The 27,924-nt window shown below is 45.1% G+C and overlaps 1 protein-coding gene across 4 annotated transcripts in view; it reads left to right on the top strand.

Moving 5' to 3' along the window:
- QKI (QKI, KH domain containing RNA binding) overlaps positions 1-27,924 on the top strand; it is a 547,679-nt gene that overhangs the window by 478,129 nt on the left and 41,626 nt on the right. For 2 of the 4 annotated variants that reach the window (XM_033937412.1, XM_033937414.1), the window contains exon 6: positions 15,385-15,684. In XM_033937412.1, coding sequence (XP_033793303.1) covers positions 15,385-15,684 — 300 coding nt within the window. Of the gene's footprint in view, positions 1-15,384; positions 15,696-27,924 lie in introns of all 4 variants that reach the window. The other 2 variants (XM_033937413.1, XM_033937415.1) reach the window with 2 other exon arrangements.

Raw genomic sequence — 27,924 nt, 5'->3', positions numbered from 1 at the left:
ATGCGCAGAGGCCCTCTAGATGCAGCCCCAAGGTCAGGGCCTTCCAAAACCCGGACAAACTGCTAACAAATATCTTTCTACTTAGGGCCATGACACCAATAACGTTTCACAACATTCATTCCTACCAAAACACCTGCCTTGGTCACACGTGCAGAATACAGATAAACCCTATGCAAATACAGGACCACAAACTAAAAGTCTTAATATACACAAACGAAACCCTAAGATGCCAGATTCTGCATGCAGTACACCACCAGAGAAATACTTTTAAAACAAATGCATTTCTTCCTGAATAGTACAAAATCTAAACAATAGAATTAAATTCTGAAAACTGACACATTTCAATCACCAAATTAAAAATAAAATCACTTTACCTAACTTTGTTGGCTGGTGATTTTTTTTCTACTTATCATTTCCCAATCTCTGTTTGCATTTCCTTCTGTCTGTGCTCTTAATGCTGTTTTCCTCTCCTTCACTTTGTGCCCTACATCCATCTTTACACTCAACCATACACTATATTCAATATTTCATTTATATAATTCTTGGATCTTAGCGATGTAACTATAGTGGTCATAGTTTCATTGCCATTAGAGAGGTCTTACATAAAATTGTCACTGATCCTTTTAAATTTTTTCTATTTCTTCCTTTTTATAAATCTTATATCCTAAGTGCTTTACATTCAGGTACTTTATCATATTTCCCTGTCTGTCCCAGCGGGCTCAAACTCTATCTAGTGTACCTGGGGCAATGAGGGGATTAAGTGACCTTTCCAGGGTCACAAGGAGCAGTGGGGGATTTGAACCCACAACCTCAGGGTGCTAAGGCTGTAGCTCTAACCGCTGCGCCATACACTCCCACAATATAGGCCTAGATTCTTAAAACAACTACCCCATACATGGATTTAATAGCCTGTCAACTTTCAAGTACATAACTCAAAGAAACACTTAACATGCATGCTCTGTTATATAACACCAGGAAACTGGAACACAGCAAAACCAGAGTTTGAGTATTTTATATACCGAAACTCACTAACAGCAACCTACAACTTAATCCTAGGAGACCTCAACCTTCACATTGAAAACCAATCCTGCAAACAATAGAAATCTTACTATCGTACCTCGAGGCCTTAACATACAAAATACTAGACCCTCAAACCACACATGAAAAAGGACACCAATTCAACATCGCAGCATACATGACCCAACAACCCACACAACCAGAAATCCAACCAGCAAAAGGAAATTAGTACCAGTCCCTCTGGTCAGACCACTATACTTACTCCTTCGAAATCAACTGGACCAATACCAAAACCACATCAACCACTCAAAAAATAACTTACAATTCACATAAATACATCGACCCCACCATATTCTGGACAAAAACAGACACCAAAATCCAAGACTACAATCCCAAAGATTTCATCTCACAATGGAGCCATCTAAGCACAACAACCCTAGATGAACTAGCCCCAGAACAACTCAAAACAAGAATCCATAGAAAATCTGACAAATGGTTCGACACCTACTCAAAAGGCAATGCAGACAACTAGAAAGAAAATGGAGAAAAAGCAGCCAAGAATCCACAAAAACAGCATGGAGAATACTGAACAAAAAATGCAAACAACAACTGAAAGAAAAAAGAAAGACATACTATAGGAGAAAGGATCCCAAGACACAAAAAAGCTGTCCCAGTTACTAAAAGAACCCACAGACACCACACCCTATCTGACCAATGGCAACTCTCCCCCACCCCCAAGCCTCCCTCTTAGCATCCGGGCCAATCGGAGCCTTAGGCCCCTTCCCAGTGCATCTGGAGAGGTATCTGGGGCTCTGATTGGCCCAGGTTGTTTAAGGCCCTTCCTGTGGGAGGGGCCTTAGACAACCTGGGCCAATCTGAGCCTCAGGCCCCACCATAAGAACATAAGCAGTGCCTCCGCCGGGTCAGACCATAGGTCCATCCTGCCAGCAGTCCGCTCCCGCGGCGGCCCGAACAGGTCACGGCCTGTCTGAGTCACCAGAAGGGGCCCCCTTGCCACCTTGGTTTCCCATTGAGTCCTATCTTCCCATCGAAGTCCTAACCCTCCGGTCTTGCACATGCACGACCTGGTTGGATTTCTATACTTATTACCTGGTTAGCTTTCTATACCTGTGTTACATCTCAGCACCTCTCTCAGTATCCCACGATCCCCCTATCCCTCAGGAATCCGTCCATTCCCTGTTTGAATCCTTGTACCGTACTCTGCCTGATCACTTCCTCCGGTAGCGCATTCCAAGTGTCCACGACCCTTTGGGTGAAAAAAAACTTCCTTGCATTTGTTCTGAACCTATCTCCCTTCAGTTTCTCCGAATGCCCCCTCGTGCCTGTTGACCCCTTCAGCCTGAAGAATCTGTCCCTATCCACCCTCTCTATGCCCCTCATGATCTTGAAGGTCTCTATCATATCTCCCCTGAGCCTCCTTTTTTCCAGAGAGAAGAGCCCCAGCCTATCCAATCTCTCGGCGTATGGGCAGTGTTCTAGCCCTCTTACCAGCTTCGTTGCTCTCCTTTGGACTCTCTCAAGTACCGCCATGTCCTTCTTGAGGTACGGCGACCAATATTGAACGCAGTATTCCAGATGTGGACGCACCATCGCTCGATACAATGGCATGATGACTTCCCGCGTCCTGGTTGTTATGCCCCTCTTTATGATGCCCAGCATTCTGTTGGCTTTTTTCGAGGCTGCTGCGCACTGTGCAGATGGCTTCATTGATGCATCCACCAGCACACCCAAGTCTCTCTCAAGACTGCTGTCTCCCAACATTGCCCCCCCCAATTTGTAGTTGAACAACGGGTTCTTTTTCCCTATATGCATGACCTTGCATTTTTCCACGTTAAAGCTGCATGATGCATTCCAGGATGTAACAGGGAGGGGAAGACCCATTTTGCAGAGCCAAGCCAGCTAGCTGCAGGGAGTAGACATCCCTTTGGTCAGCTAACTAATTCAAGGTAAGGGGGAGTAGGGTCGGAGGCAGGGGGCGTGTTGTGTGGCAGCAGGAGAGAGTGGGCTCTCTCCTGCTGCAGGGGGAGGGGTGTTTGTGGCAGGAGAGAGTGGGCATCTCTCCCGCTGCGGGGGGGAGGGATCGCCGCTGAAGGGGTGGGATGTTTGTGGCAGGAGAGAGTGGGCATCTCTCCCGCTTCTGGGGGTGGGGTGGGGTCGGTTGGCTTTCTAGCAGTCTCCGACACTGCCATTCCGGGGTTTTTAAACAGTGCTGTCACTGTACCGGCACCCCTGGACCAGTCGCTGAGCAATTGTTAAGAATCCACCTGAGTGCTCATTTCAATGTTGAAGAATCCATTTGCATGTCAGTGTCAGAGACTGCTAGAAACCTCGCTGAAGACAGAGATAAGCTGTTTTGATAATCTGCCGCTAAAATACCTGCAGACTAAACCGTTGAAAAGCAGTTTAAAGTTTTGAGAATCTGGGCCTTAGTATTTCATTCATTTGTATAACCTCAAATACGAAGAGGGGCATAATCAAAAGATACGTTCGATCCGGACATATGGTGCTAGACGCCCAGAGTCGGCAGCAGGAAAATGTCAATTCTTGAAAAATAATCGGCTATCTGGACATCCAGGCTATTGTTTGTCCAGACCTCCAGGTCGTTTCTTTATACCACATTCATGACCAAAATTTTGTGCAAGTTCCAAACGCACAGAACAAGACCTTTTGTACATGGGAGGGGCCAGCATTGTGATGGACTGGCCACCCACACATGGCAACAGAGCAGTGGAGTATCTTACAGGGTCCTGCTGTGAACTTCACAAAAATGGTGCCACATAAGCATCTCACCAGAACTCCCACCTATACCCACCTATTTACAACCCCAGTAGCCCTTATGGCTGCAGATGCCATCTATATTGGTAGCATGGAATATTGCTACACCTTGGGTTTTGGCCAGGTACTAATGACCTTGATTGGCCACCGTGAGAACAGGCTACTGGGCTTGATGGACAATTGGTCTGACCCAGTAAGGCTATTCCTATGTTCTTATGACAGTACATTAAGGTTTGGGGAGGGGTTGGGGGGTGCACATGTTCCACCCACATGTAGTGGTTAGAGTGACTTAGGGGCCTGGGTCCTCTTCTCTATGGTTCACTAGCCCAACCCCCAGGCTATTTAAGATACCTTTGTGCATCATTACTAGGTTTTCCTATACTGATGTCCTGACTGACATAATGGGGTTATGTGTTCCCTTTTCATCTAGGTGCAGGCTTGAATCCCTATTTGGATTTGTCAGGATATGTCTGTGAAAACTACTACCCCCTTGGAATTGTGTGACCTCTATTTCAGCCCCCAGGTGGCAGAACCAAACACAAAGTAGGGTGTGTGTGCAGGTGCTGACACCCTCAAAATGGCCTTTTCTCCACCCTGCTCCTGTGATGTGTTTTCTTTATTACCTCCCCCCCCTTCCCCCGAGCAGTTACACTCTATCCATATAACATCAAAAGCATTGGGACAGGACCTTGCGCATCGGAGCATGCTCAAACATATCAGCTCCCATCCCCTCTGAAATTTCTATTTCGGAGGCAGTGGAAACCAGCAAGTCTTGTGTGCACAGATGCTCAAGTCCCCATGCTGGCCTGCACTGATTCTGTTCTTTATTTAAAACGTTTATAATCTGCTTTATACCAAAGCATTCACAATTCAACATACATAGCTTTAGACCAGGTGTGGACAAACTTTTTGACTTGTGGGCCATAATGGGTTATTAAATTTGCCAGGGGAAAGGGGGGGGTCTGATACACCGCAGAATGATGATGGTAAGAGAAAGGGCTAAGAAAGAACCCCCTCCCCCCAAAGGGCAGACTATTGTCTCTGGTTTCTGCTTTCATCTTCTTTTCACTCTCTTCCATCCAGCATCTGCCCTCTGTCTCTTCAATCCAGCATCTGCCCCTTTCATCCACTGTCTTCCCTCTCCCCCATTCCATATGGTATCTGCCTTATTTCTATGCCCCTTTCCCCTTTCATCCAGCCTGCGCCCCCTCTCCTTTTTACATGATTCATTCCAGCTTCACTGCTCTCTTCAGTTTTATCTCTCCTACAAACAGATCTAGCATCTTTGTCCCTCTCTCCTTATTTCTCTGCTGATCCCCCTGCCCTGCATCAATCTCTCTACTTTCTCATTCCTCTGTCTCTCCCCGTTCCCTCAACTGATTTATCCATTCCTCCCTGACCCCTTCCCCTCCTCTAATCTCCCTGCCAGCTGTTTCCTTCCTTTTATCCTCCTCCCCTGTCCAGCAGTACCCCTTCTCCGTTCCCTCCTCCCCCTATCCAACAGTAATGCTCTTCCCTTTCCCTCCTCACCTCCCAGCAGCATCTCAAGTGCTAGAAACGGTGGGATTTTTTTTGTTTCTATGTAATGATTTTTCACTCTCTGGAAACTCTGGAAACCATTAAAGCTTATTTTGATACAGTGACATTCAGAACCCTAGTCCAATCCTTCGTACTGAGTCTACTTGACTACTGTAACATCGCCTATTTAGCAATTTCCCAAAAGAGCATGCAGCATTTACAATTGATGCAAAATCCAGCGGTCAAACTGATCTTTGGGCTGAGGAAGTTTGACCATGTGACACCCTACTACCGGCAGCTGCATTGGCTGCCAATGGAGGCGCGCGTAAAGTTTAAATTTGCCTGTTTCTGCTTCAAAGCACTACACGGACTTGCCCCTAAATATATAACTGACCTTTTCGTCTTCTCAGCCAACAGACACAAGAGAAGCTCAAATTTCAACTTCGTTTCCCCCCCATTGAGAGGTTGTAAACTGAAAAAACACCATGAACATCTTCTCTCGCACCAAGCAGCATCATGGGGTAAAGACCTAGAACAATTGCTTTCGCCCTTTACTTATGAGGAATTTAGGAAACATCTGAAAACACACCTGTTCCTAAAGTATCTAGACAACTGATCCTCTCTTCTCTCTCCCCTCTATAGTGATTAACTTGTTCTATTGATCACTCTCTCCTCAAAAATGGATTTCCTGTCCTATTAACCCTCTTTCTTCCTCCCCTCTTAAAGTCAATCAATTTGTACCTTTGCTTAATCTTTGTAAACCGCATAGAACTTCACGGTATTGCGGTATATAAGCTGTTATTATTATTATTATTATGCAGCATCAGTCAATTTAGCATAAAGACAAACTCATTCTTCCAAAGAAAAAGTGATGAAAAAAGGCCTTGATTTGATACCCAACAGCTCAAGCCTACCAAAGCTAGAGCACAATACAGACCATTGGTCAAAAATATCCCACTAAAATGCTGAATTGTCTTGTAAACTTTACAAAAGGAGTGATATCAGCAGTAGTATTAAACAAACAGACAAAACAGCACAATTGGCCTTCAGCGTCTTCTCCCCACTCTCTCTAGCACAATTGGCCTTCAGCGTCTTCTCCCCTCTCTCTCTTCCCAAGTTCCCTTCAGCAGAGTTCTCCCCTCTCTCTTCTCTAGTTCCCTTCAGCAGCGTCTTCGCCCCCAGTTTCCTTCAGCGTCTTTTCCTCTCCTCCACCCCTCCCTCCCTTTGCACAGTCCAGCAGCCCTTCCCTCCCACCGTGGTCCGAACATATCCCTCCCTTCCTTCCCCTTACCTTCATGGCGATGTTTACTTTTCTTTCTACAAAGCCGGAGCCTTGAAATTGTGTGCGTCTGCCGGAAAGCTCTGTTCCGACACAACTTCCTGTTTCCGGTTGCGTCAGAGGAGGACTTTCTAGCAGCCACACGTGACTTCAAGGCTCCGGCTGCTTGTAGAAAGAAAAGTAAACATTGCCACGAAGGTAATTTAGACTCATACAATTTAGAACAACAGGGGAAAAGGTAGAGACCAAAATTACAGGTACTATAATCATTTTAAAGAAGGTAATATAATCATTACATGTTATACCAGCTGAAGCATTGTTGCTTTGGGAGAGGGAGATAAGAAAGAAAACATGTCATGGTGGAAGTGAAAGGAAGGAGAAAGATACTGGAATATGGGAGGGGATGGTTGAGTAAGGAGAGAAATGCCAGGCACTCAGGGGAGGGGGAATTGAGAGATAGGGAAGGAAAGAAATACTGGACACCATGGGAGAGGAGGGTTCATAGGAGAGAAAAATTCTGGACTCTGACAGGTGGGGAGGGAAAGGGAATTCTGGAGTTGGGAGCAGAGCTTAGTCCCTCCCAAACAAAAATATATTCCCCTGCCACGCCACTTGCTTCATGTCTGGGTGAGATTATTGCTTCCTTGTGACATGCTAAATTCTGGGAAGCCATCCAAGATTTTGAAGGAGATGCTAGAAAAAGTCAGGCTGCTGGTATGTACTCTCAGCATGTGTGGACAGAATGATTCAATGGTTCATCTCCCCCCCCCCCCACCTTCCTGGTAGGACTGCCCTGTAATACATGCTCTCCTATAATCTGCCCTTCCCCCCTCCTCAAAACAAAACATGCATGTGATTTGGTTGACTGAGGGAATAGGTTGCACAGTGACCCATAGGGAAGGCCCATCCTGCCAGGAAAGAGAAAGCCTAAGAAAAGGTGCCATGCTATTGGATGCAGCAGTGCCCCTTGGCTCATTGCCCCTTATATTTATTTGTGTATATTTTTATATTGCATCATGTATGAGTAGTTTGGATAATGTGAACATTATTCACCTAGATTTTTGGAGGTTATGCACACTATTTTAGTCATAACCTAAATTGGTATTCAGCCAGCAACCAGTTTCTTTAAATGCTGATCGCTGCAGGCTAAATTAAACCTGGATATTCAGTGCCAGGCCATATCTGAATTCCGGCGCTGAATCAAGGTGGTTGGCAACACCTGGAAGTTATACAAATATGGCCTTTTTGTGCACTTCAAATTGCCTTGTTAGCTATGTGAGAACTGACACTGAATATCATTGGTACCTTCATAACACCCTGACTCATAACTCCCAAACACCACAGCACTAACCAGAGACTACTGCAGTGGTAAGTAAGGGAAATTCAGTAGCACTGTCAATTATGCACCACTCAGTATCAGCTTCTGACCTGTTCAGCGTGGTTTAAGTAAGCAGAAGCCTCTCTTGCCCACTTAAAACCATGCTGAATATCACCCTAGCATTAATAGGTGTATTTAATGTTTTTTGATGTTTTAAACTTAATAGTTTGTAAGATAGTATTCTCTAAGCTTTTGTATTGAAAGGTCGCTTTGGTCAGCCACAAAACTTAGAGACTTGAAGAAAGCGACGGGTATATTTTATTCAGCATATGCGTATCCCTGAGCCCCCAGGCTGGCAGCTTCAGAAGTGCCAAAACCAGGAAGTTACAGAGATATTTATACAATTTTCTGGCTATACAACTGAATTCTAGAAAGAACTTCTCATGTGTTACTTTTCTTAACAATCATTGGTCCCAAGCTCACACTAGCAGGTCACTTATCTAAGCCCTGCAGTCTTTCTATTACATGTCCAGGAGAGCGGAATACAATATTGTGTATGCTGAGATAACCATAAGAAGCTAAGACGCCCAACTAAAACACCCAGTGTAGGCAAGCTAGAACATGAGATAAGTTAGGTCTGCAACTAAACATAATTCAGCATTTTATTAAAGAGAAAATTTAATTTAAAACTCGGGAAAACCAATCCCAGACTCCTTCAGTATAACGTGATTATCTTATTTTGCATTATTTCCTTACGAATAAAACCAATTATTCTCTGCAAGATGATAGAAAATAAAATTCAGGTTATGAAGCAGCTCTGAATGATACTCCCTGTTCTAAAATAAAATAGTCTTCCCTGTGTTTTTCTTGCATGCATCTTTTGGTTGTATTGTCCACCAATTCTACTTGATTTCACAAATGAGTTCACAGATTACAGTGAAATTAGCATGTTATCTATTCACTGTTTACTGTTCATTCTGATGATGCATTTGTGCATGATTAGCAAACTGCATGTATGCATATCATCACCTTGTGATACCCATCAGTCAATACCTTGTGTGGGTTCATAGCACAACACCTACTCAGTATGTTATGACTTATTTATTGGTGACATGAAGAGTTTTCCAGTCAACTTTCCTTTAACTACTTAGGGCTAGATTCACTAAGCCCACCGATCAAGTCCTGACCACTTAGCGACTCTGACCCAATTCACTAACCTTCCTCCCAATCCGATTCCGATCCACGCATGCAAATGAGGGGAAGGGCATCCAAAAGTAGGAAGGCAGTGATTCACAAAACAATTTCAGGAACATTGACTGGGCTGCCTGATCAAAAAACAAGTGACTGCTGAGGACCAGTCGCTTGTGCAAAAACCCTGTTCTCTGCCCCGATTCTGTGGTTTTAACCTGAGGTGCAAAACCGCTTTCAACCCGTGGGTTAAAACCACGGGCTCGCAAAAGTTTCCAGCTCTAAAAAAAAAAATTTCCAGCTCTTCCTTCACGGTGAGCATGCGCAGACCATCTATAGGCAAAGAAGATGGTCTCCGCATGCTCAAGGATTGTTCTCCAGCGATCCGTGCAGTCGGTGGGGGGCATGCCTCTGATTGCCCTCATTTGCATCACCCCCATTTGTGAATTAGTCGGCCTGCCTCGGATCGAGCAGGTTAGTGAATCTAGGCCTTAGACTAGCCACTCTATATTTCTGTATCAGTTTAAAACTGTGGAGTGATATCATAATTGTTGACCTTAAATATATTGTACATTATATTTGCTTCATAGTAGCTTATCAGCTTTTCATATTGTTTGATCCCTAAAGGAGAAATTGTATATGCTCCTACTTGATTGCCTAATAGTAGTAAATACTTTAATCCTAACTTATCCAAGAGAAAGGAAAACTAGGCATAACATATTTGATTTTATAAGCATTAATGTTTCTGTGAACTCTGGTTTATTTTGCTCTGTATGTAATTGCCACTGCTTTGTTGCATATCTCACATTCCTCAGGATAATGTAGTCCTGAAAGCATAGGTAAAGATTGGTTCTCTGAGATCAAGTAGGCATAATATTCTCACATATGTGTGACATAATACATGGAACCCAGTATAGACAGCCAAGAGTGTACTATCACTTAAAATTTTAAGGACCACCCATGCCATGTGTACCTTCCTGCCCAATGTTGCCTCGTGGGATCTGCAGTTTTTAGTTTTCTATAGTGCTGAGGAGCTATGTTTTTGAGTTCTCTCAAAGTTCAAAAACATTTATTTTTTGTGCCTTCCCTTCAGGTTTTAGGGGTTTTTTCAGTTTTGTCATAATAACTTGTGTTCTTTTGTATTCCCTCATTTTTTTATTAAATTGTCATCATTTTTTCCAATTTTGGTGTTTTCAGGCCTTAGGGCTATTTTCAGCCTATTTCCTATCTGCAAGTGTTGACTCATTTTCAGCCTGAGTTCTACTCGACCTCCCTGGGCCTTTGACTTCACATCAGCAGTTTTTTCATTGATGTCCAAGGCACCTAGCGGCCTGAAAGTCAATCCTTACCAACTTAGATGGGACAAGTACTTCCCATTAGTATGCAGTCTGAAGAAGAGCCTCATGGAGGCCTTAGACTATGAAAAATGACCTAAAGATTGCATCAAAATCCCTTTGCATAAGCTTATGAAAGAAACCTTGTTAAAAAACTGAGAAAAAACTATCTGTCCCAGTAGCTTCTTATAAATTAGATTTCTTTTACAAAATTCAAACTGGATTTGACAGGCCTCAACTTCAGCACCAATCCTTAGTGGTTGAGTCAGCCCTGAAACATACGCCAGCACCCCACCAGGAAGAGAAGGGAGAAACATGATGGCAGATAAAGGCCAAATGGCCCATCTAGTCTGCCCATCTGCAGTAACCATTATCTCTTCCTCTCTCTAAGACATCCCATGTGTCTGTCCCACACCTTCTTGAATTCAGACACAGTCTCTGTCTCCACTACTTCCATCGAGAGATTGTTCCACAAATCTACCACCCTTTCTGTAAAAAAGTATTTACTTAGATTACTCCTGAGACTACCACCTTTTAACTTCATCTCATTCCAGAGCTTCTTTTCAAATGAAAGAGACTCAACTCATGTGCATTTATGCCGTGTAGGTATTTAAATGTCTCTTATCATATCTCTCCTCTCCTGCCTTTCCTCCAAAGTTCATATTAAGATCTTTGTCTGACACCGTACACCTTATGACAAAGACCACACACTGTTTTAATAGCCTTCCTCAGGACCGACTCCATCCTTTTTATATCTTTTTGAAGGTGCAGTTTCCAGAATTGTACACAATATTTTAAATGAGGTCTCACCAGAGTCTTATACAGGAGAATCAATGCCTCCTTTTTCCTACTGGCCATACCTCAGTCTCAACAACAGTCCAAGCAGCATCAGTCTTTTTGACTCGCTTATAGAGAGTATTGCCAACATCTTGCTTTCTCTCTCTCCAGATCTTCCCATATGAGCAGAATCCACTACTTACATCATCGTTGAACCCTCATAACAATTGACCAGTGGTGGTTCAGGGTTATGCCATCCACTTACTATGAAATCCTCCAAGAGAGCCTCTAGTCTTACCTCCAGAAAATCCTCCACTAAGAGCTCTCAGCCCTTCTCCAGCTCAATGCATTAGAACAAGTTCCTCTGCAGGAGAGGGGCCAAGGGTTCTATTCCAAGTACGCCCTAATACTGAAAAAGTTTGGAGGTCTCTGCCCAATTCTAGACCTCTATGCTCTCAGCAAATTCTTGACGAAGGAGAAGTTTTGCATGCTCTCTCTGGGAACTCTTACCATTATTGGAGAAGAACGATTAGCTCTACTCTTTGGACCTCAAAGAAGCATATATCCACATTCCAATCTAAGCCCACAGGAAATATCTCCGCTTTTGAATGGGTTCTTGTCATTTCTATTACAGGATGCTAGTGTCAGCACAGACAGTGTTCATGAAATGTCTGATAAGTAGTAGCTGCAACCCATAGCTTTCATGTATTTCCTTTTCTAGATGACTGGTTAATCAAGGCCTCATCACAACAAGCTGATCATGCCATCAACTCCACAGTTTGCCTATTAGAACTACTGGGGTTTACAATGAACCACTAGAAGTCATATCCCTAACTTAAGAATAAAGTTGTTATTATTATTATTATTATTATTATAGTTCATAGGAGCTCTTCTAGACACTATGCAGTCTACCTTTTCTACCTCAGCAGAGAGTTGACAATCTAATCTACCTGTGTCAGGATGTTTCCACTCAACACTCATCTCTATACTCTAAATGTTAATATTTAAAATGCTAGTATTTTAAGGATTTTAAAAAATTTTTACAGGTCTTGCGCTTAATTTTAAATTAGCGCTTAAGACTGGTAAAAATCTAGCAAGCATTTGGGCTATGATTTTATAAATGGCGCCTAAATGCTAGCCATCATTGAGTGCAATTCTCAATCATCCGCTAGGCGCCGTTTATAGAATCACACCTAACAGTTCCTAAGCAGTCTTAAGACACTGGTAAGCTTTGAAACCTTACGCACACTCCCATTTAGGCCATGATTTTTTTGGGCTTACATGGGAGTTTGCCTATGTGAAGTGTCTACCAGTACCTAAGCCAAACTATGCCAAAAATCCATACCCCTCAGAGAAAATTCTGAAAAATTATTATGAGCGCACATTATTCGCATGCAGACAGGAAAATTTAAAGTGGAATAGCAGCACAGTTTAGTAAAAGGACCCCATAGAAACATGACAGCAGATAAAGGCCAAATAGCCCATCTAATACCTCTTGTCAGGAAAGCTCTACTCAAACTTTGTCAAGATTAAGGCACCATGGTTCTCATCGTCCCTCATTGGCCTCGTGAACCACGGTTCCCTCTCCTCCTACAGCTCAGTGTTTGGGAACTCATCACACTACACACAGATCAAAGGCTCTCTCCTTCATCCCAATCTGCACTCATTAGCATTTGCAGCACCAGTCTGCACCAGTGTCTATTAATGAAGCTTCAAGGAAACCTTCCACACAGTGATACTATCATTTTAAATGGACTCACTTCTCTTTCTGGTGTGATCTCCACTCGCTAGATCCAGTCGCTTGTCCTCTACCATCAGTTCTGGATTATTTCCTTCACCTTTCCAATTCTGGACTCAAAGCTACTTCAATACTACCGTGTTTCCCCCAAAATAAGAATGTCTTATATTAATTCAGGGTCCAAAAAAATGCATTAGGGCTTATTTTCGGGGGATGTCTTCTCCCTCCCCATGTATGACAGTCATTTCTCCTTTTCTCTCCTCCACCTCAATTCTTCCTCTTTCCTTCCTCACCCCCCCACCCCCCATGTGCAACATCTTTCTATCCCTTCCTCCCATCCCCCTGTGCAGCACAACCCCACCGACCTTCCCACCGTGGGACTGACATTCCTCCACTCCAAGGCCTCCAAAAACAGCAGTGGAAAAAGCACTCTGAATGGACTGCTTTGTGATCTTCCCCGCCGAAGCAGGCCCTTCCTCTGCAGCATATTTCTAGCTCTCCCTCTCATCCCCCTGTACAGAAAAAGCCCACTGACCCTCCCACTATGATGTGGCAGAGGGAAAGCCCCAGTGGGGAAAACCACGAAGCAGTCCATTCAGAGCACTGCCGCCACTGCTGTTTTTAGAGGCCTTGGAGTGGAGGTATGTCAGTCTCACAGTGGGAGGGTCGGTGGGGTTCTGCTGCACAGGGGGATGGGAGGAAGGGATAGAAAGATGTTGCACATGTGGGGGTGGGGGGCTGCTGCTTTAAGAAGCCTCTGAGCAGAAGTATGACAGGTCTCACCAGAGTGGTGGTCACTGAATTGATGAGTCTGATTTTTTTTCATGAATTGGACAGCACTAGTGTCAGGGATGGAGTTGGGGAGTATCAGGGACATTCGGGGAGGGGGGGCTTTGGGGGTCTATCTTAACTAGGGCTTATTATTGGGGTAGGTCTTGTATTAGGAGCATTTTTATAAATCATGCTAGGTCTTATTTTTGGGATAGGTCTTATTTTCGGGGAAACAGGGTACTTTACCTCAGTGCTATCAGCACCTTTCATTCACCATTAGAAAAGAAACAATTATCTGTGCATCCCTTGGTTTCCAGATTCATGAAGAGCCTTTGCCATACCAAGCCTCAACTCACATCTCCTGCCTTTACCTGGGATCTCAATGTAGTCTCTCCACATTGATGAAGTCTCTTTTTGAGCCTCTATCCACTTCTTCACTCAAACATCTTACATAGAAAGTAGTCTTCCTCATAGCCCTTATGTCTGCATGTAGGGTCAGTGAAAATTTGGCTCTGGTATCAGAACCACCATATATAAGATTCTACCACACACACACACACATCTCTGAACACATCTGAAATTCCTTCTTGAAAGCCATCTCCGAATATCATCTCAATCAGTCCATTGATCTACCTGTCTTCTCATCTCAGTGAGGCAGCTCTTTACACCTTAGACATGTTCTTCCTTACTACTTAGATTACACCAAGCCTCATAGAGCTCAACTCTGTGTTCTATAACCCCAACAGACTTGGAGCTGCTGTCATCAAGAGAACCATTTCCACTTGGCTCCTTAGTGTATGCTTGGGCTGAACTGACACTTGAAGGCTGTGTCGCTGCTCACAAAGCGTGAGCCATGGTGACTTCAAAAGCCCATATTCACTCTACACCCATTGAGGACATTTTTAAAGCAGCTGTATGGTCCTCAATCCATACCTTCACTTCCCATTACTGTTTAGAGAATCATTCTAGAAGAGATAGTTTGGGCAAGCATTTCTATAAAACTTTTCTTCCTAGATGACAACTTTCCCTCCAACCCTTTGGATTTTACCAGAGTCATGTTTGTTAGCTATAACCCTCTTCCTAGAGGCATGTTCATGGCAGTTAGGAAGTCCCACATGTGCGAATACTATGTCTGCTATAGCAAGTGTTCTCCAAGGACAGCAGGCATATATTCTCAGAACCTTCCCACCTCCCCTTGATGGCTTCTTAACTATCTTAGTGAATTACAGGTCCCATGAGTTGACATCAGGCAGGAAGGCACCAGCATGCGTATTCAAGCAGCCCTTAAAATTTAAAGTGACAATACACTTTTGACTGACTGCCAAGTTCCATAGATGACATCATCTACATGAAGATTGGTTCTGTCTAAATTAAGCTTTTTGTGCTCTGTAATGTGTTTGAATAATTAGTTCACTTTTTTGTTTTATAATGGGTTTTATTTTTGCATGTTATGTACTTAATCATATTGGGAAATGATAAACTGTTGGCATTTGTATTTTGTGCTTTGGCACTTTGTGTGGTCAGTGCATGCACTAATGATTTTTCTTTCATTTTTTTCTTCCTTCCTGCTTTTCTCTTCTCTTCCCATCCTTTCCACATTTATACTGCTGTTTCTTTACTTCCTTCTAAATTTCTTTGCTTACTGTAGCAGCCCTTGCCTTTTCTCTTGCAGCAACAGCTCAGGCTCCACGAATTATTACTGGGCCTGCGCCTGTTCTCCCACCAGCTGCACTACGTACTCCTACGCCAGCTGGCCCTACCTTAATGCCTTTGATCAGACAAATACAGACCGCCGCTGTCATGCCAAACGGAACTCCTCATCCAGCTGCTGCAATAGTTCCTCAAGCAGCAGAAGCTGGTTTAATCTACACACCTTATGATTATCCCTACACACTGGCACCAGCTACATCAATCCTTGAGTATCCTATTGAAGCTAGCGGTGTATTAGGTAAGATATTTGTCTTTAAGATTTTCCTTTTAAGGGCTTTAATGTTTCTAATTAAACTGTCAAGACAATCAAATGTCATGATGGCATTAAATAAGAATTATGGATGGTTCAGTTTTGTGCCATATATATATATTTTTTTACAATACTTTCTACTATTCCAAAACTTGTAGAAATAGTTATGTCCATCAACCAGCAGGTAGCTATAGAGAAATACAGAACTGAGCTGTGCCTTATATTTTCAGTCAAGTAGCCCAGCTCCTCAGTATTTTCTATCTTCAGCAGGCAGATGGACATACTGTTTGGTCTCTGGGTCTGAATTCCTGGTCTACTTGGTCAGCTGGTCCCTTGTGGAGCCAAGCAGGTGTCTGATTTCAGAGTCATCTGGTGGTGCTAGATACCTCTCTCCTGGGGAGAAACCACCACCCTCCTCTGTTCTTTTCTGCTTCCTGCCTTGATCTGCTCTGCCTTTTCAAAAGCCTTGAAAAGAATAAAGAGGCTGCTGCTGACTAGACTTCTTTCTAGGGAAGTGCTGCAGCTAGAGAAAGTGCTGCGTTTTCTCTTTGAGCAAGTCTAATAGAGAGCAAGGTAACAGGAGCAGCCAGCAAGTGTGAGTCTGATTTTATTATTCAGAAATGTTAAGAGGCCTGTGGATGTCAGCAGTGAAAGGGGAGAGCCTTGTTACTCAGACCAACAAACCATGCAGGTGTTCAGCAGCATTTATCATGGCAGCTCCTGTGGAAAGAGTGAAGTGGTGTTCCCACTGTGGGGGGTCACCGAGCATCTTCAGGACTCTACTTGGTATGTAAGCTGTGCTCCTCAAGGTCCACAGAGGAGTTGAACAGCAGGGTCATGGCTGGAGTATGTGTGCAGCTACAGGCTATCACAATGACATCAGACTCTCCAGTAACTGCAGTTCCTCTGTGGACCTTCAACCATTTTGGTGGGTGAAGCTTGATGCAGAGAGCTGTAGAAAGTTTTTCCCACAAACAACGCAGCCTCTTCATTGTAGAGCTCAGTGAGTCAGCAGGACCCTACTGGGGCCATGTTTTCTCTCGAATTTGTATTATTGCTCCTTCAAGCCTATGTAATGAAGCAGGGTCAAGCTGAAAGCCCTGCGGGGGGGCATACTTGGGGCTCTCTCTGCTGCAGAGAGGTCCCATTTAGATGTGGCAAAGATGTCTGAAGAGTTTTTCTCAGTTTCCTTCCCTAACTGACCTGGCCTCGATTTGTTCTGAGAATCCTTCCCTTAGAGGAAGGAGAGATTCCTCCTGAAGAGGGGGGATGATATAACGGTTCTACAGTTGTTCCATAAGAAGTAATTAAGTTCCTTGATTTTGGAGGCTCTTGCAGTCCTTCCTATTGATGAGCCATTGGTAGTACAGTCCGAAGGGCAGCCTTTGATTATAAAGGGATTTTGGGTCCCTCCAAGGCCTTTTTCATGCATCTAGATATTCAGGATTTGGTGACAGCGGAACGGGTCTTTCCAGATACAGGCCTTAAAATGTCTGCCATACCTCTATCCTCTGGTACCTGAGGAGAAGGAGAAGCTGCAGCTTCCCAGGATGACTACGGTGACCAAGAAGACTACCCTACCTGTGGAGGGGGGCATTGTCCTGAAGGATCTACAAGACAGGAATTTTGAGACTGCACCAAAGCAGGCTTTCGAGGTAGCTGCATTGGGATTTCAGGCATTCATTTCCAGCTTCTTTTTGGCAGGGGCATGTCTGAAGGGGTATCAGCAGTCCAAACCAACCACAAGAGAGCTTCCAAGCCACGCATCTAGAGGCGGGCTTAATACATGGCAAATGCTGTTTGACATGCTTTGTGCTCTGGCCAAAGGCATGTCTTTAACGGTCGCTGCCCATAGGCAGCTGTGGTTGTGGATTTGGGCTGCAGATGCTGCTTCTAAGTCTCGGCTGCTTTTGAGGCAAGTAGCTTTATGGGGAAGACCCCAGCAAGAATTAGAAGAATCTAAACCTCAGTGATTACCTGGGGATAAACTGAAGTCCTCTTTATGAGGTTCAGGGTTTTTCATGCTCTTTTTCACAACAGTAGGAGGTACAGGCCTGGCTGGCAGCAATATAGCCAGCAGTCCCATTTTTAGCCATTCCAGTCTTCCTTTCATGTAGACTGGAAGCCCGTGTCACAGCCATAGCAGGTGTCTAATGCCTCTTGACCATCTCTATGACGCCAGATTAGTCCACTGTTCTCTACTAGTCAGGGGGGTGTCTTCAGGAGTTTGAGGAAGAGTGGAGCAAGATAACAATGGACCAGTGGATTCTTAAAATTCTGAGGGAAGATTACAAACTAGAGCTCTTCTGTCCAGTCACTCCTTTTTTCTTGCAGCTCCCTTGTCTAGGAGGCACCAAAACAGACCAGTTTCAAGATACTCTCAGCTCTTTGCTGGCACTACAGGCTATTGTATTAGTACTGCCATCTGAGCATGAGTGGTGAAGATACTCCCTAAAAAAAGTAAGGCAATGTTTGGTTGGTCTTGGACCTCAAGTGCTTGAATTGATGCATTTGTGTATCTCATTTTCACATGGAAACTTTGAGATTGGCCTTTGCTTCAGTGCAAGCAGGAGAGTTTTTCACTGCTCTAGACCTCAAGGAGGCATATCTGCATATCCCCATCTGGCCCTTTCATCAATATCTGTGATTCGCAATACTGGTCCGTCACTTCCAGTTCCAGACCATGCCCTTCAACCTGGCCACAGTGCCAAGAACGTTTTCCAAGTTTATGGTAGCAGCTTTTTTGTGGCACCAGAGCATCAAGAGAACATTTTTACCTTCTGGCTTATTTGTGCATCCTTGTATCGAGACAACATGATGACAACTTTCAAAGTGGTCCAGCTTCTGCAGTCATTGGGTTGGATAGTCAACTTCAAGAAGAGCAGGCTCCTCCTGTCACAGACTCTGGAGTATCTCAGGGTTCTGTTCGACATGAGGTGAGAGGCATATCTGCATTTCCAGTGCAATAGGTGAGACATTCTAGACAATAGGGTTATTTCTTCATACTCGCATGCTCTGCAGAAGGAATCCACTCTGGATTTTTCACTCTGCCTCTGTAGTACTTCACTGATCGGTTTAGCGCCCTCTACAGTCTTTCCTTCTGCAAGCATGTCTGCAGCTGTGTGTGTTCTGCTCTCCCCATTTTATTATTTTAAATTTGATATAATGTTGTCCCCTTTTTGGGTAATTTCGCATTTGAAGCAATTTTGGAGCTCTGCCTGTTTGAGAATTCATAGGCTTCAGTCTGTAGCTGACTGGCTGATCCCTTTTTGCGTACCTGTTAGCCAGTCTGCAAAGTTTTCTTTGGAGCTTAGGGCCATTTTCAAGTTTTATTAAAATTTTTGATTCAATCGCAATATCATAATTTCAAAACGATTTACAGATAAAAAGCAGGGGGTCCCTGAAGTAGTCTCACCTTCTGTTAAGCAGGGGTCGAGCGCAGACTGTTTACATGCTAAGGGGGCTTAGCGGTGTTCCACAGCATGCCAGCTGCATTTTCGCACCTCCACCCATCCTGGTCTGCATCTGGTGGTCTGCTGGGGTGGAGGCATAGTCAGACAGTGGTGTCTGACCAGCAACCCGAAGATCAGCTCTGTGAAAGCATTCCCAGCATTGTAGCAGTGAATTATTCTACAGCTACTGTGAAAGCTGTGAGTGGGTGGAGCCAGTGTATCAGATCACAGTGAGTACAAGGAGCTTGACAGCTTGTGAAAGACGGATAAAGTTTAAAAAGTGGTATTTTCTGAGTTTCTGCATGTTCCCCTGTGTTACCTCTCTTGAAAAAATCCTAAAATTGCTGTTTTTGGACTTTGGGAAATGTGAAAAATTTCATGTTTTTGGCACAAATTTGGTGCTGGTGGCCATCTTTTTTTCTTCTCCCTGCTTTTTCAAAACTTTGATTTTTCTCTGGAAAACTGCTGAGCTGAAGTCCTTGGGGTCTCCTCTTGTGAATTCATGCCAGGATTGTGCAAATTCAGTGCTTTTAAAGCATCCTTGCACAACGTTCTGCGTGGTTCAGCTGGGGGGGGGGGGGGCTATAGCGACCGGCTTAGCTTTCCCCCCCACAGAAGCAGGTGATCAGACACTCAGCCAGTCCAGTGGGGCAGCCTCCATTACTCTGGGGGCTCAGCACGGCTGGTTCTTCAGACACACAAATTTAAGTCATCTAAGGGTGACTCTATGTCCAAAAAAGAAAAAGTATGTTCTTTTCCTGAGCAGTCTTCTTTGCCCCCAGGACGTTTTTGGGTGGCGTGGTGCCATCGGGCATGTCCTCGCCTGTACCTGCTCATGATTTTGGGGATCTGGATGCTATTCCTGACCTTTCTGATCCATTGTTTGACAGTGCAACTCTTCCCGGTTCCGGGGATCCGGGCTTGTGTGCTGGATCCATGGATCCTTTGGAGGATATGGATCCTGGTGATGATCCTACTGTCTAGCACTTAATTAAGTTTGCGGCTCTGCCTTATCTTCCTGCTGAATCTTTGCAGGAATTGAACTTACATACTCAGCTGGCTCCATCCACCACTACTTCTCCCTGGCTTTGTAATGGGCGCTTACATTCTTCGACCTTTCCCTGGCATCCAAATATGATTTTTATGGGCTCTGAGCAATTTGTCTTTCCGGAAGGTACTTTGAAGAGTGTTAGAGTTATGTCCCACTTGTATCCACTGGCGCAAAAGTGTCAGGAGCTTTTGGAGCAGCCCAAAATGGATTCCTCGGTGGCCCAAGTGACTAAGCGCACCTCTCTTCCCAGTAATGCGGGAGTTATGTTGAAAGATATGCAGGATCGCCGTGTGGATGTGGTCCTCAGGAAACTTTTTGAAACAGCCAATTTGGGCATCAAAACTGCTCTGGTGACATCTTTTATTGCAGGTGCCTGTCTTGGCTGCACATGCTAGAGACTGATTCAGTGGAGCCCCCTCCTCAACTGCTGATGGCTGGGATGGATTATATAGTGGATGCCTTTTATGGCCTTTTGAAAGTGCTGACAAGTGTTAGCGAAGCTGTCTTTTAAGGGGCAGTTATTGTTTGGCAAAGGCCTGGATGTCCTCATGGATTTGGTATTGGATTGTCACCTAAAGAACCTGATAGTCGATCCAGACCTTCCAGGGGTTATGGACGTTCTAATTTTTAGGGCTCCAGACAGTATGCACATTCCACATCGCAAAGATTTTCCCAGAGCTTCTGAGGTTGGTATACAGGCTACAGACATTCCCAACCTTCCGATGCCCATCCTGAAAACCCTGCCAGAAAGACACAATGATGCCAGAACGCCGAATGCCCCTCTGTGGATAGGGTGTTTGCACTCGGAGTTTCTGCCTGCTTGGATGCGTATTAAAGCAGTCCAGTGGGTCCTAGACATTTTTCGATCAGGATACAAGCTGGAATTTGCCCGGTCTCTGTCAGATTGGTTTGTGGATTCTCTGGATGACCGGACAAGGTGCTCAGAGTCCAGGCTATTGTTCAGCATTTTCTGCATATACAAGCTAGAGACCAGGTGTCACTTGATCTCTCGGGCTCAGGCAAATACTCTGTATACTTCATTGGAGGCCTATTGTGGATCTTCAGCACATGAATGCGGCTCTCAGGATTCCCCGCTTCTGAATGGAAACTGTGCGGTAGTCATTGGAGCATTAGTTCCGTGGAAATTTCTGGCCTCCCTGGATCTTACAGAGGCATACTTATACATTCCCATATTTCTAGCCCACCAGCAGTAATACAACCAAAGAAAAAGAACAGTGGTGCACAACATAATAATAAGATGCTTGCAAGAAAAACTAAACAATACCACTCCAAACAATACAAAAAAACCCTCCCCCCAGTTCTGTGCATATCACTGGAAACTAGCCAGAAGTCGTGGGTAGCCCGGGCAGTTCATACCAAGCAATGTATGGCTGCCAACATTGGAGCAATCTTGGTAGTCTATGATGTTTCAGAGCAGTTAAGTTTAGACATGCAAAAAACATATGCAATTTTTTGTAATACCTGAGCCTTAGATGGGGTTGACACCTGGCGCCAAGCCCACCACAAGTTTCTGCGGTTTCATGTTCTGGAGCAACATTACCAGTTTTTGGCCCTGCCCTTTGGGCTGACGACAGCGCCTCGGACCTACACCAAGGTAATTGGTGGTATCGGCTGCTTACCTGAGGAAGATGGGTCTGCAAGTTTATCCTTATCTAGATGACTGGTTGATCAAAGCTCCCTCATTGGCAGAGGGACATCGCACAGTGGAGCAGGTACTTCAGGTGCTGGAGGACTTGGGCTGGATTGTTATCCTCAGAAAGAGTCATCTGCAGCCCACACAATCATTGGCATACTTGGGAGTCCTCTTCGATACATCTGCGTGCTGTGTCTACCTGTCTGAGACTCGTAGATAGGAACTGTGTGCCTAGATTTATGTACTTTTGGAGTGGTGGGCTCCTTTGGTGTGGGATTATCTTCACGTTCTAGGCTTCATGGTTGCCACACTGGATGTGGTTTCTTGGGCAAGGGTGCACATGCATCCTCTTCAGCATGCATTACTCTCTTGCTGGGAGCCACACCAATATGCTTTGCAGTTACGTCTGCCATGGTCTCTAGAGGCTCAGGCAAGCATGAACTGGTGGATTCGCCCACAATTCCTCTGCAGGGGCAATATGGCTCCTCATTGTCTCCTGGATTGTGGTGATGGCAGATTCCAGCATTTGGGGCCGGAGTGCTCATTGCAATCATCCTGTTCAGGGGTTTGACACTCACAGAGAAAATGGTCCATTTTTCTGGTGGAGCTTAGGGCCATTTGTTTGGTTTAGATGAGGTTGCAGAAGACTCCAGAGGATCAAGTGGTCAAGGTCTTCTCCGACTATGCGGTGGCAATAGCCTATGTCAGTCACCAGGGAGTTACCAAGAGTGCTCCTCAGGCTCAGGAAGCCCGCCTTCTTTTTCTTGGGCGGAACATCTTCTGGCGCTGACAGCAGTGCATGTGGCGAGAGTTGACAACTTGCAAGCAGACCTCAGCGGACGGTCTCTGGATCCAGGTGAGGGGATCTGGTTCCCACAAGCATTTCAGATGATTGTGGAGCATTGGGGGAGTGCCCGCATCGATCTTATGTTCACTTCATGTTACAGGAAGGTGCTTAACTTCTTCCATCAAAGTTCCAAGCCTGGAAGCAGATGGCTCAGTGTACTGGTGCAGTTCTGTCAGCAGGAATTTTCTCCTGGGCCATTGGTCGACTGTGTCCTTTAGAGGATTTTGGTTCTTTTTGTCCGGTTATGGTGGTCGCTTCAGCTAGTTCGCACAGGCGTGCGGATTGCAGCCTTTGGGCTGAGCGCTTCTTTGGATCTTTCATGCAGGGTCCAGCTACCATGCCAGTTTTGGGACTTTTGCTCTTCTGGCATGGCTCTTGAGCATGCGTCTTTTGGGCATATGAGATGTTCTACCCCTATTGTTGAGGCTCTTCTAAAGTTTAAGAAGTCGTCCAGGGGGGTCGGCGTACACTACGATGTGGAAGGCCTTCCAATATTGGTGCGTCCAAGACCAGGTGGATATGTATTAAGCTCCGATCTCGCTGATGCTCACCTTTCTTCCTGCGGGAAAGATACTGGCCTTACGATGGCTTCTCTGTGGGTCCTGGTAATCGGGCTCTCTTACTTAGATCCCAGGACAGTTGGACCTCTTTGGCGGCTCATCTTGATGTCGCTCTTTTTTTGCAGAGGGTTCATCATATCAGACGGCTGGTTGTCCATCCTATCCCTGCCTCGGACCTTAGCCTGGTGCTATCTAGCTTTATCTAGGCTCTCTTTGGCCTTCTTTCAGATGCTTCTCTGTTGGATTTGATTCTCTAGGCCAGGGGTGTCAAACGTTTTGGCTTCCCTGGGCCGCATTGGACGAAAAAAAATGTTCTGGGGGTCGCACAAACACTACTAGCTGATGATGAAAAAAAAGGCTGAGCAGGTCCTAAATTTGCAGTCAATAATATAGAAGATGTACGTATCTAATAAGAAATCTTCATTAAAGGGACACTGTGGCGAGGAACCCAAAAAAGCAGTAATACTTACTCTGAGTGATCCTCCACGTGCACCGCTGACAGTGGGAGCAGCCACAGGCTTCCGCATCCCCACACTGATGAGCAGGGCTGCGCGCTCCTGGTTTTCCCATTCACTTCTACCATTCAGGGTAAATATTACTGTTTTTTTTGGGCCTCCCACTTTGAGCTTAGGCTCCCTCAAAATGAACATCTTTCCTGCTGTAGCTAGTAGGGATCCCCAAGCCTCACCAACTGACAGCCACCTCTTCCCCCTCCAACTTCCCAAGTTCTGCAGCTGGCAGCAATATTGCAGAGCTACTGCCTTCCCTCCTCCCTGCCCCCCTCCCCCTCCCCTTGGCTTTCATGCATGCATGAAAGCAGTGGCAGCTTGAGGACATTGCCATTGGAGCTTTGGGTTGCCAGGCCGGAGGAAGATGTCTTCAGGCAGGGCTTGGGAATCCCCACTAGCTCAAGTATTTATAAATTGCACTCAAGCGGGGAGAAACTTTGGTGCCCACCACTAATTTTGGCTCCAGTCCCTCCCCCAAATCAGCTGTATATGACTACATCACTGAATACAAAAATAATTGTGATGCACATATCCCAAAGCTAACATATTCCAGTTAATAAATTCAAAATAAAACAATTTTTTCTACCTTGTCTGGATATTTGGTTTTTCCATCATCTTGGTCCCAGTTTTTCTTTCAGATTTTTGGCTATCTTCAACTAATTCTCTTTCCAGTGTCTGCTGTTCATTTTTTTCTCTCTTGTTCCATTTCCTCTTTATGCCTGTCTCCAACGTATTGATTTTTTCCTTTCAGCTTTCTTTACTTTTTCTTTTCTTTTTTGCCTCTGTCCACTCAAATCTTGCCTTCCTTCTCATTCTTCTTCTTTTTTTAAAAATGTTCAGCTACTTCTCAGTTCTCCATCTTCTCTCAGTCCCTAGCTCTCCTATTTCCCATCGCACTTTCCCAGCCTCCTATTTCTTTCTATCTACTCCCCGTTACCACATTTCTACCACTTTACTCACTGCTCTCTCACTTATCTTGTCTTCTTCCTTTTAACTTCATCCACATGGCTTACCACTTTCTGAATTCCCCTCCCTCTCTCCACTGGTCAGGCTATAACTCCCTGTCCCTTTCTTTCCATCTCCTGCCTAGCATCTTCTTATCCCAGCTCTCTTCCCTCCTGCCCTCCCATGGGTCCATCTCTCCTCCTCTATCCCCATGATCCAACATTTTGCTCCCTCTCTTTTTTCTTCTTCCCTCCCCCCTTCATGCTGAACAATGAAATGGAGGGAAAAAAAAGAGATGCTGCATCTCTCTGCCTTTCTTTTCTCTCTCCCTCCCTTCCATCCCATATCCAACTTCTCTCCCTTTCTCTTCCCAACTGCCCCCCATCCCATCTTTCCCTTCCTGCCTCCCTCCTTCCCCCAGGTCTACCATTTCTCCCTTTCTCTTCCCAACAGTTCTCCCTTCAAGTTTCTCGTTTCCTCTTTCTCTACACCACCCCAGGTCCAACTTCTCTCCCTTCAGACCATTGCCCACCATCTCTCTGTCCTCTGTTTCTAGCCTCATAAGCTCTCCTCCCAACCCAATCTGGCACTTCTTTTAATACCCTCCCCCTCTGTACTGTAAAAAACACAAACAAACAAGAAAAAACAGTCCGGGGCTTCCTCGGCCCAGCATATTCTCTGCGGAGCTCCAAGCTGCATCTCTACCTCACTCTTCTCCCACCACCATGTCCAATAATTCTCTCTCTCTCCCGTCCTCTTCTCTCTGCCCAACAGTTCTCCTCTTTCTTCATCTTTCCATGTGCACCATCTGTTTCCCTCTCTGATACCCAATTCTCCCTTATTGTTCCCTCCCTCCCTTATTGTTCCTATATCTCATGTGCCCTCCCTCCTTCCTTCATCATTTGTCCAAAGTTTGTGCTCCCTCCCGCTCAAGTCCCAACACGACCTTCTGTGCCTCCCTCCTTTCTGTTCCTCCCTCCGGCGGGATTTTACCTTCTGGCCGCTCCCGTGCTGCAATTGTTTTTCTGGTGAAAGCTGCGGGTGGTGGTGGCTGGCTCCTCAAACGATACGTGGCTTTGCTGGAAGCGTTTATTTTATGGCTGTCAGCAAATCACGCCTGTGCTGGAAGTGTTCCCTTCCTTCTGTGCCTCCTGGGAAGTGTTTATTTTATGGCCGGCTCCCTTGCTGCAGTCATCCACGGGCGGCATGGCTCCTCACGCGTGATTCACGGCTGCTTCAGAAGCCTTCATTCTTACGTTGTGACGTCAGAGGGAACGACACAACCGCAGATTACGCACAAGGAGCTAATGCCGCACGCTGACAACTGCAGCAAGATAGCCGGCCAGAAAAGTACCCGCCATAGGGAGTCACAGAAGGGAGGGAGAAGCTGGGCCGCAGGTTGGATACCCCTGCTCTAGGCCATTGTTTCGGCTTTTCATGTTGCTCGAGAAGTGTGCTTACCTGCCTTTCTGCTGATAGGACTGCCTGTTGTAGCCTCTGGATGTAAGCAAGGTTCTCCTGCGTGGATGGGAGGTCACTCATGAATTTCACCTCTCTGACCTTCTGTTTGTACTAATATAATCGATTAAGCGGAGTGCTTCCATTTCTAGGGCACAGATATCCAGATGGACCCTTAGGGCCATTTTTTCAGCCTACATTCTTTCTGGGAAACAGTCCCCTGTTTCCGTCAAGGCGCTTTCTACCAGGAGTGTGGCTTCTTAGTGGTCTGAAGCTAAATCTGTCCCTCCCGAGGGAGATTTGCGGGGCAGCAAAGTGGTTTTTTTCTTCCCCGTTTCCAAGTTTTACAGAGTGGATGTTGCTTCAAGGCAGGACTCAGTCTTCGAATCCTCAGTGTTAGGATCCAGTGCAGCAAGCCCAACCTAGCTGTTTGGGAGGACTGCTTTTGTACATCCCTATTGTCTAGAAAGTTTCACCTAGTGCACTGGAAAAAGAGATTATGTGCTTACCCTGGTAAGCTCTTTTCCAGTAGATAGGTGAGACATTCTAGACTCCCCGCCCTAGCTTTTCTGTGCCTGTTTACAGTTTGTTTATGCTTCTCCAAGCTATTGGAGGCCTCTTAGCCCTTGAGGGCTCGGAAGAATTTATTTCTATGTTAATTTTCTTGGGGAATTGTGCTTTGCTCCTTTGGAGCCTTTGTTGGCAGTTAATAGTACTGTTTCATTACTTTCAGCAGAACACTTGTTTATCCTATTATTACAGGTGCCTCTACTTCACATAGGTGGTGCCTCCCAGTGCTTGGGTACTGACTGTAGGGGACGCTAAACCGATCAATGAAGTACTACAGAGGCAGAGTGAAAAATCCGGAATGCAGAGTATGCGAGTATGGATAAATAACCCTATTGTCTAGAATGTCTCGCCTATTTACTGGAAAAGAACTTACCAGGGTAAGTACATAATCTCTTTATTCCCATCTTGCCCTTCATCAATATCTGTTATTCGCTATACTAGGCTGTCACTTCCAGTTCCAGACCATGCCCTTTGTCCTGGCCATGGCACCAAGAAAATTTTCCAAGTTTATGGTAGCAGCTTTTCCGTGGCATCAAGAGTACATTTTTATCTACTGGCTAATTTGTGCGTCCTTGTATTGAGACTACATGATGGCGACTTCCAAAGTGGTCCAGCTTCAAGAAGAGCAAGCTCCTGTCACAGACTCTGGAGTATCTCAAGGTTCTGTTCGACATGAGGTGAGAAAGAATGTCAGTGGAGAATGTCGAGCCTTTAGAACTACGGTACTGATTCCGGAGAAGCATGCACCAATGAAGGAGCACTCCTTTGTGATGATTTCGGGAGGGCTGCAGGAGTCCATGTATAAGGGACTTTTCTTTTTGTGTGAGGGAATTTCAGTTTCTCTTTTTATTTCTTGTGCAGGAGTAATGTCCTGTTTTTCTATCCTGGTAGTGATGGAGATCATTAGATACAGAGATTAGGACATCTTAAAGAGGACAGAAGTTATTAGTCGATATGCTATTCCTGTTCAGTTGGTAACTAGTTCAGTCTCTTTACCAGCTTTGAGGCTATCTGTTTAGAAATGTGCCTTAATGCGTGTTCAGTTAGAAAGAAGACGGATTTGATGTTCAATATTTTAATAGATAAAGCCACTTGATATTTTATGTGTTACAGAAGCATGGTTATTGCCAGAAGATGTAGTTCTTCTTAATGCTTTATATCCCCCAGGTTATTACACTTTTA

The sequence above is a fragment of the Geotrypetes seraphini genome, chromosome 3 (assembly GCF_902459505.1).
Source record: "Geotrypetes seraphini chromosome 3, aGeoSer1.1, whole genome shotgun sequence".
Classification (NCBI taxonomy): Eukaryota; Metazoa; Chordata; class Amphibia; order Gymnophiona; family Dermophiidae; genus Geotrypetes; species Geotrypetes seraphini.
The sequence above is the reverse complement of the archived record's forward strand: the minus strand, read 5'-3'. Positions and strand labels throughout refer to the sequence as shown.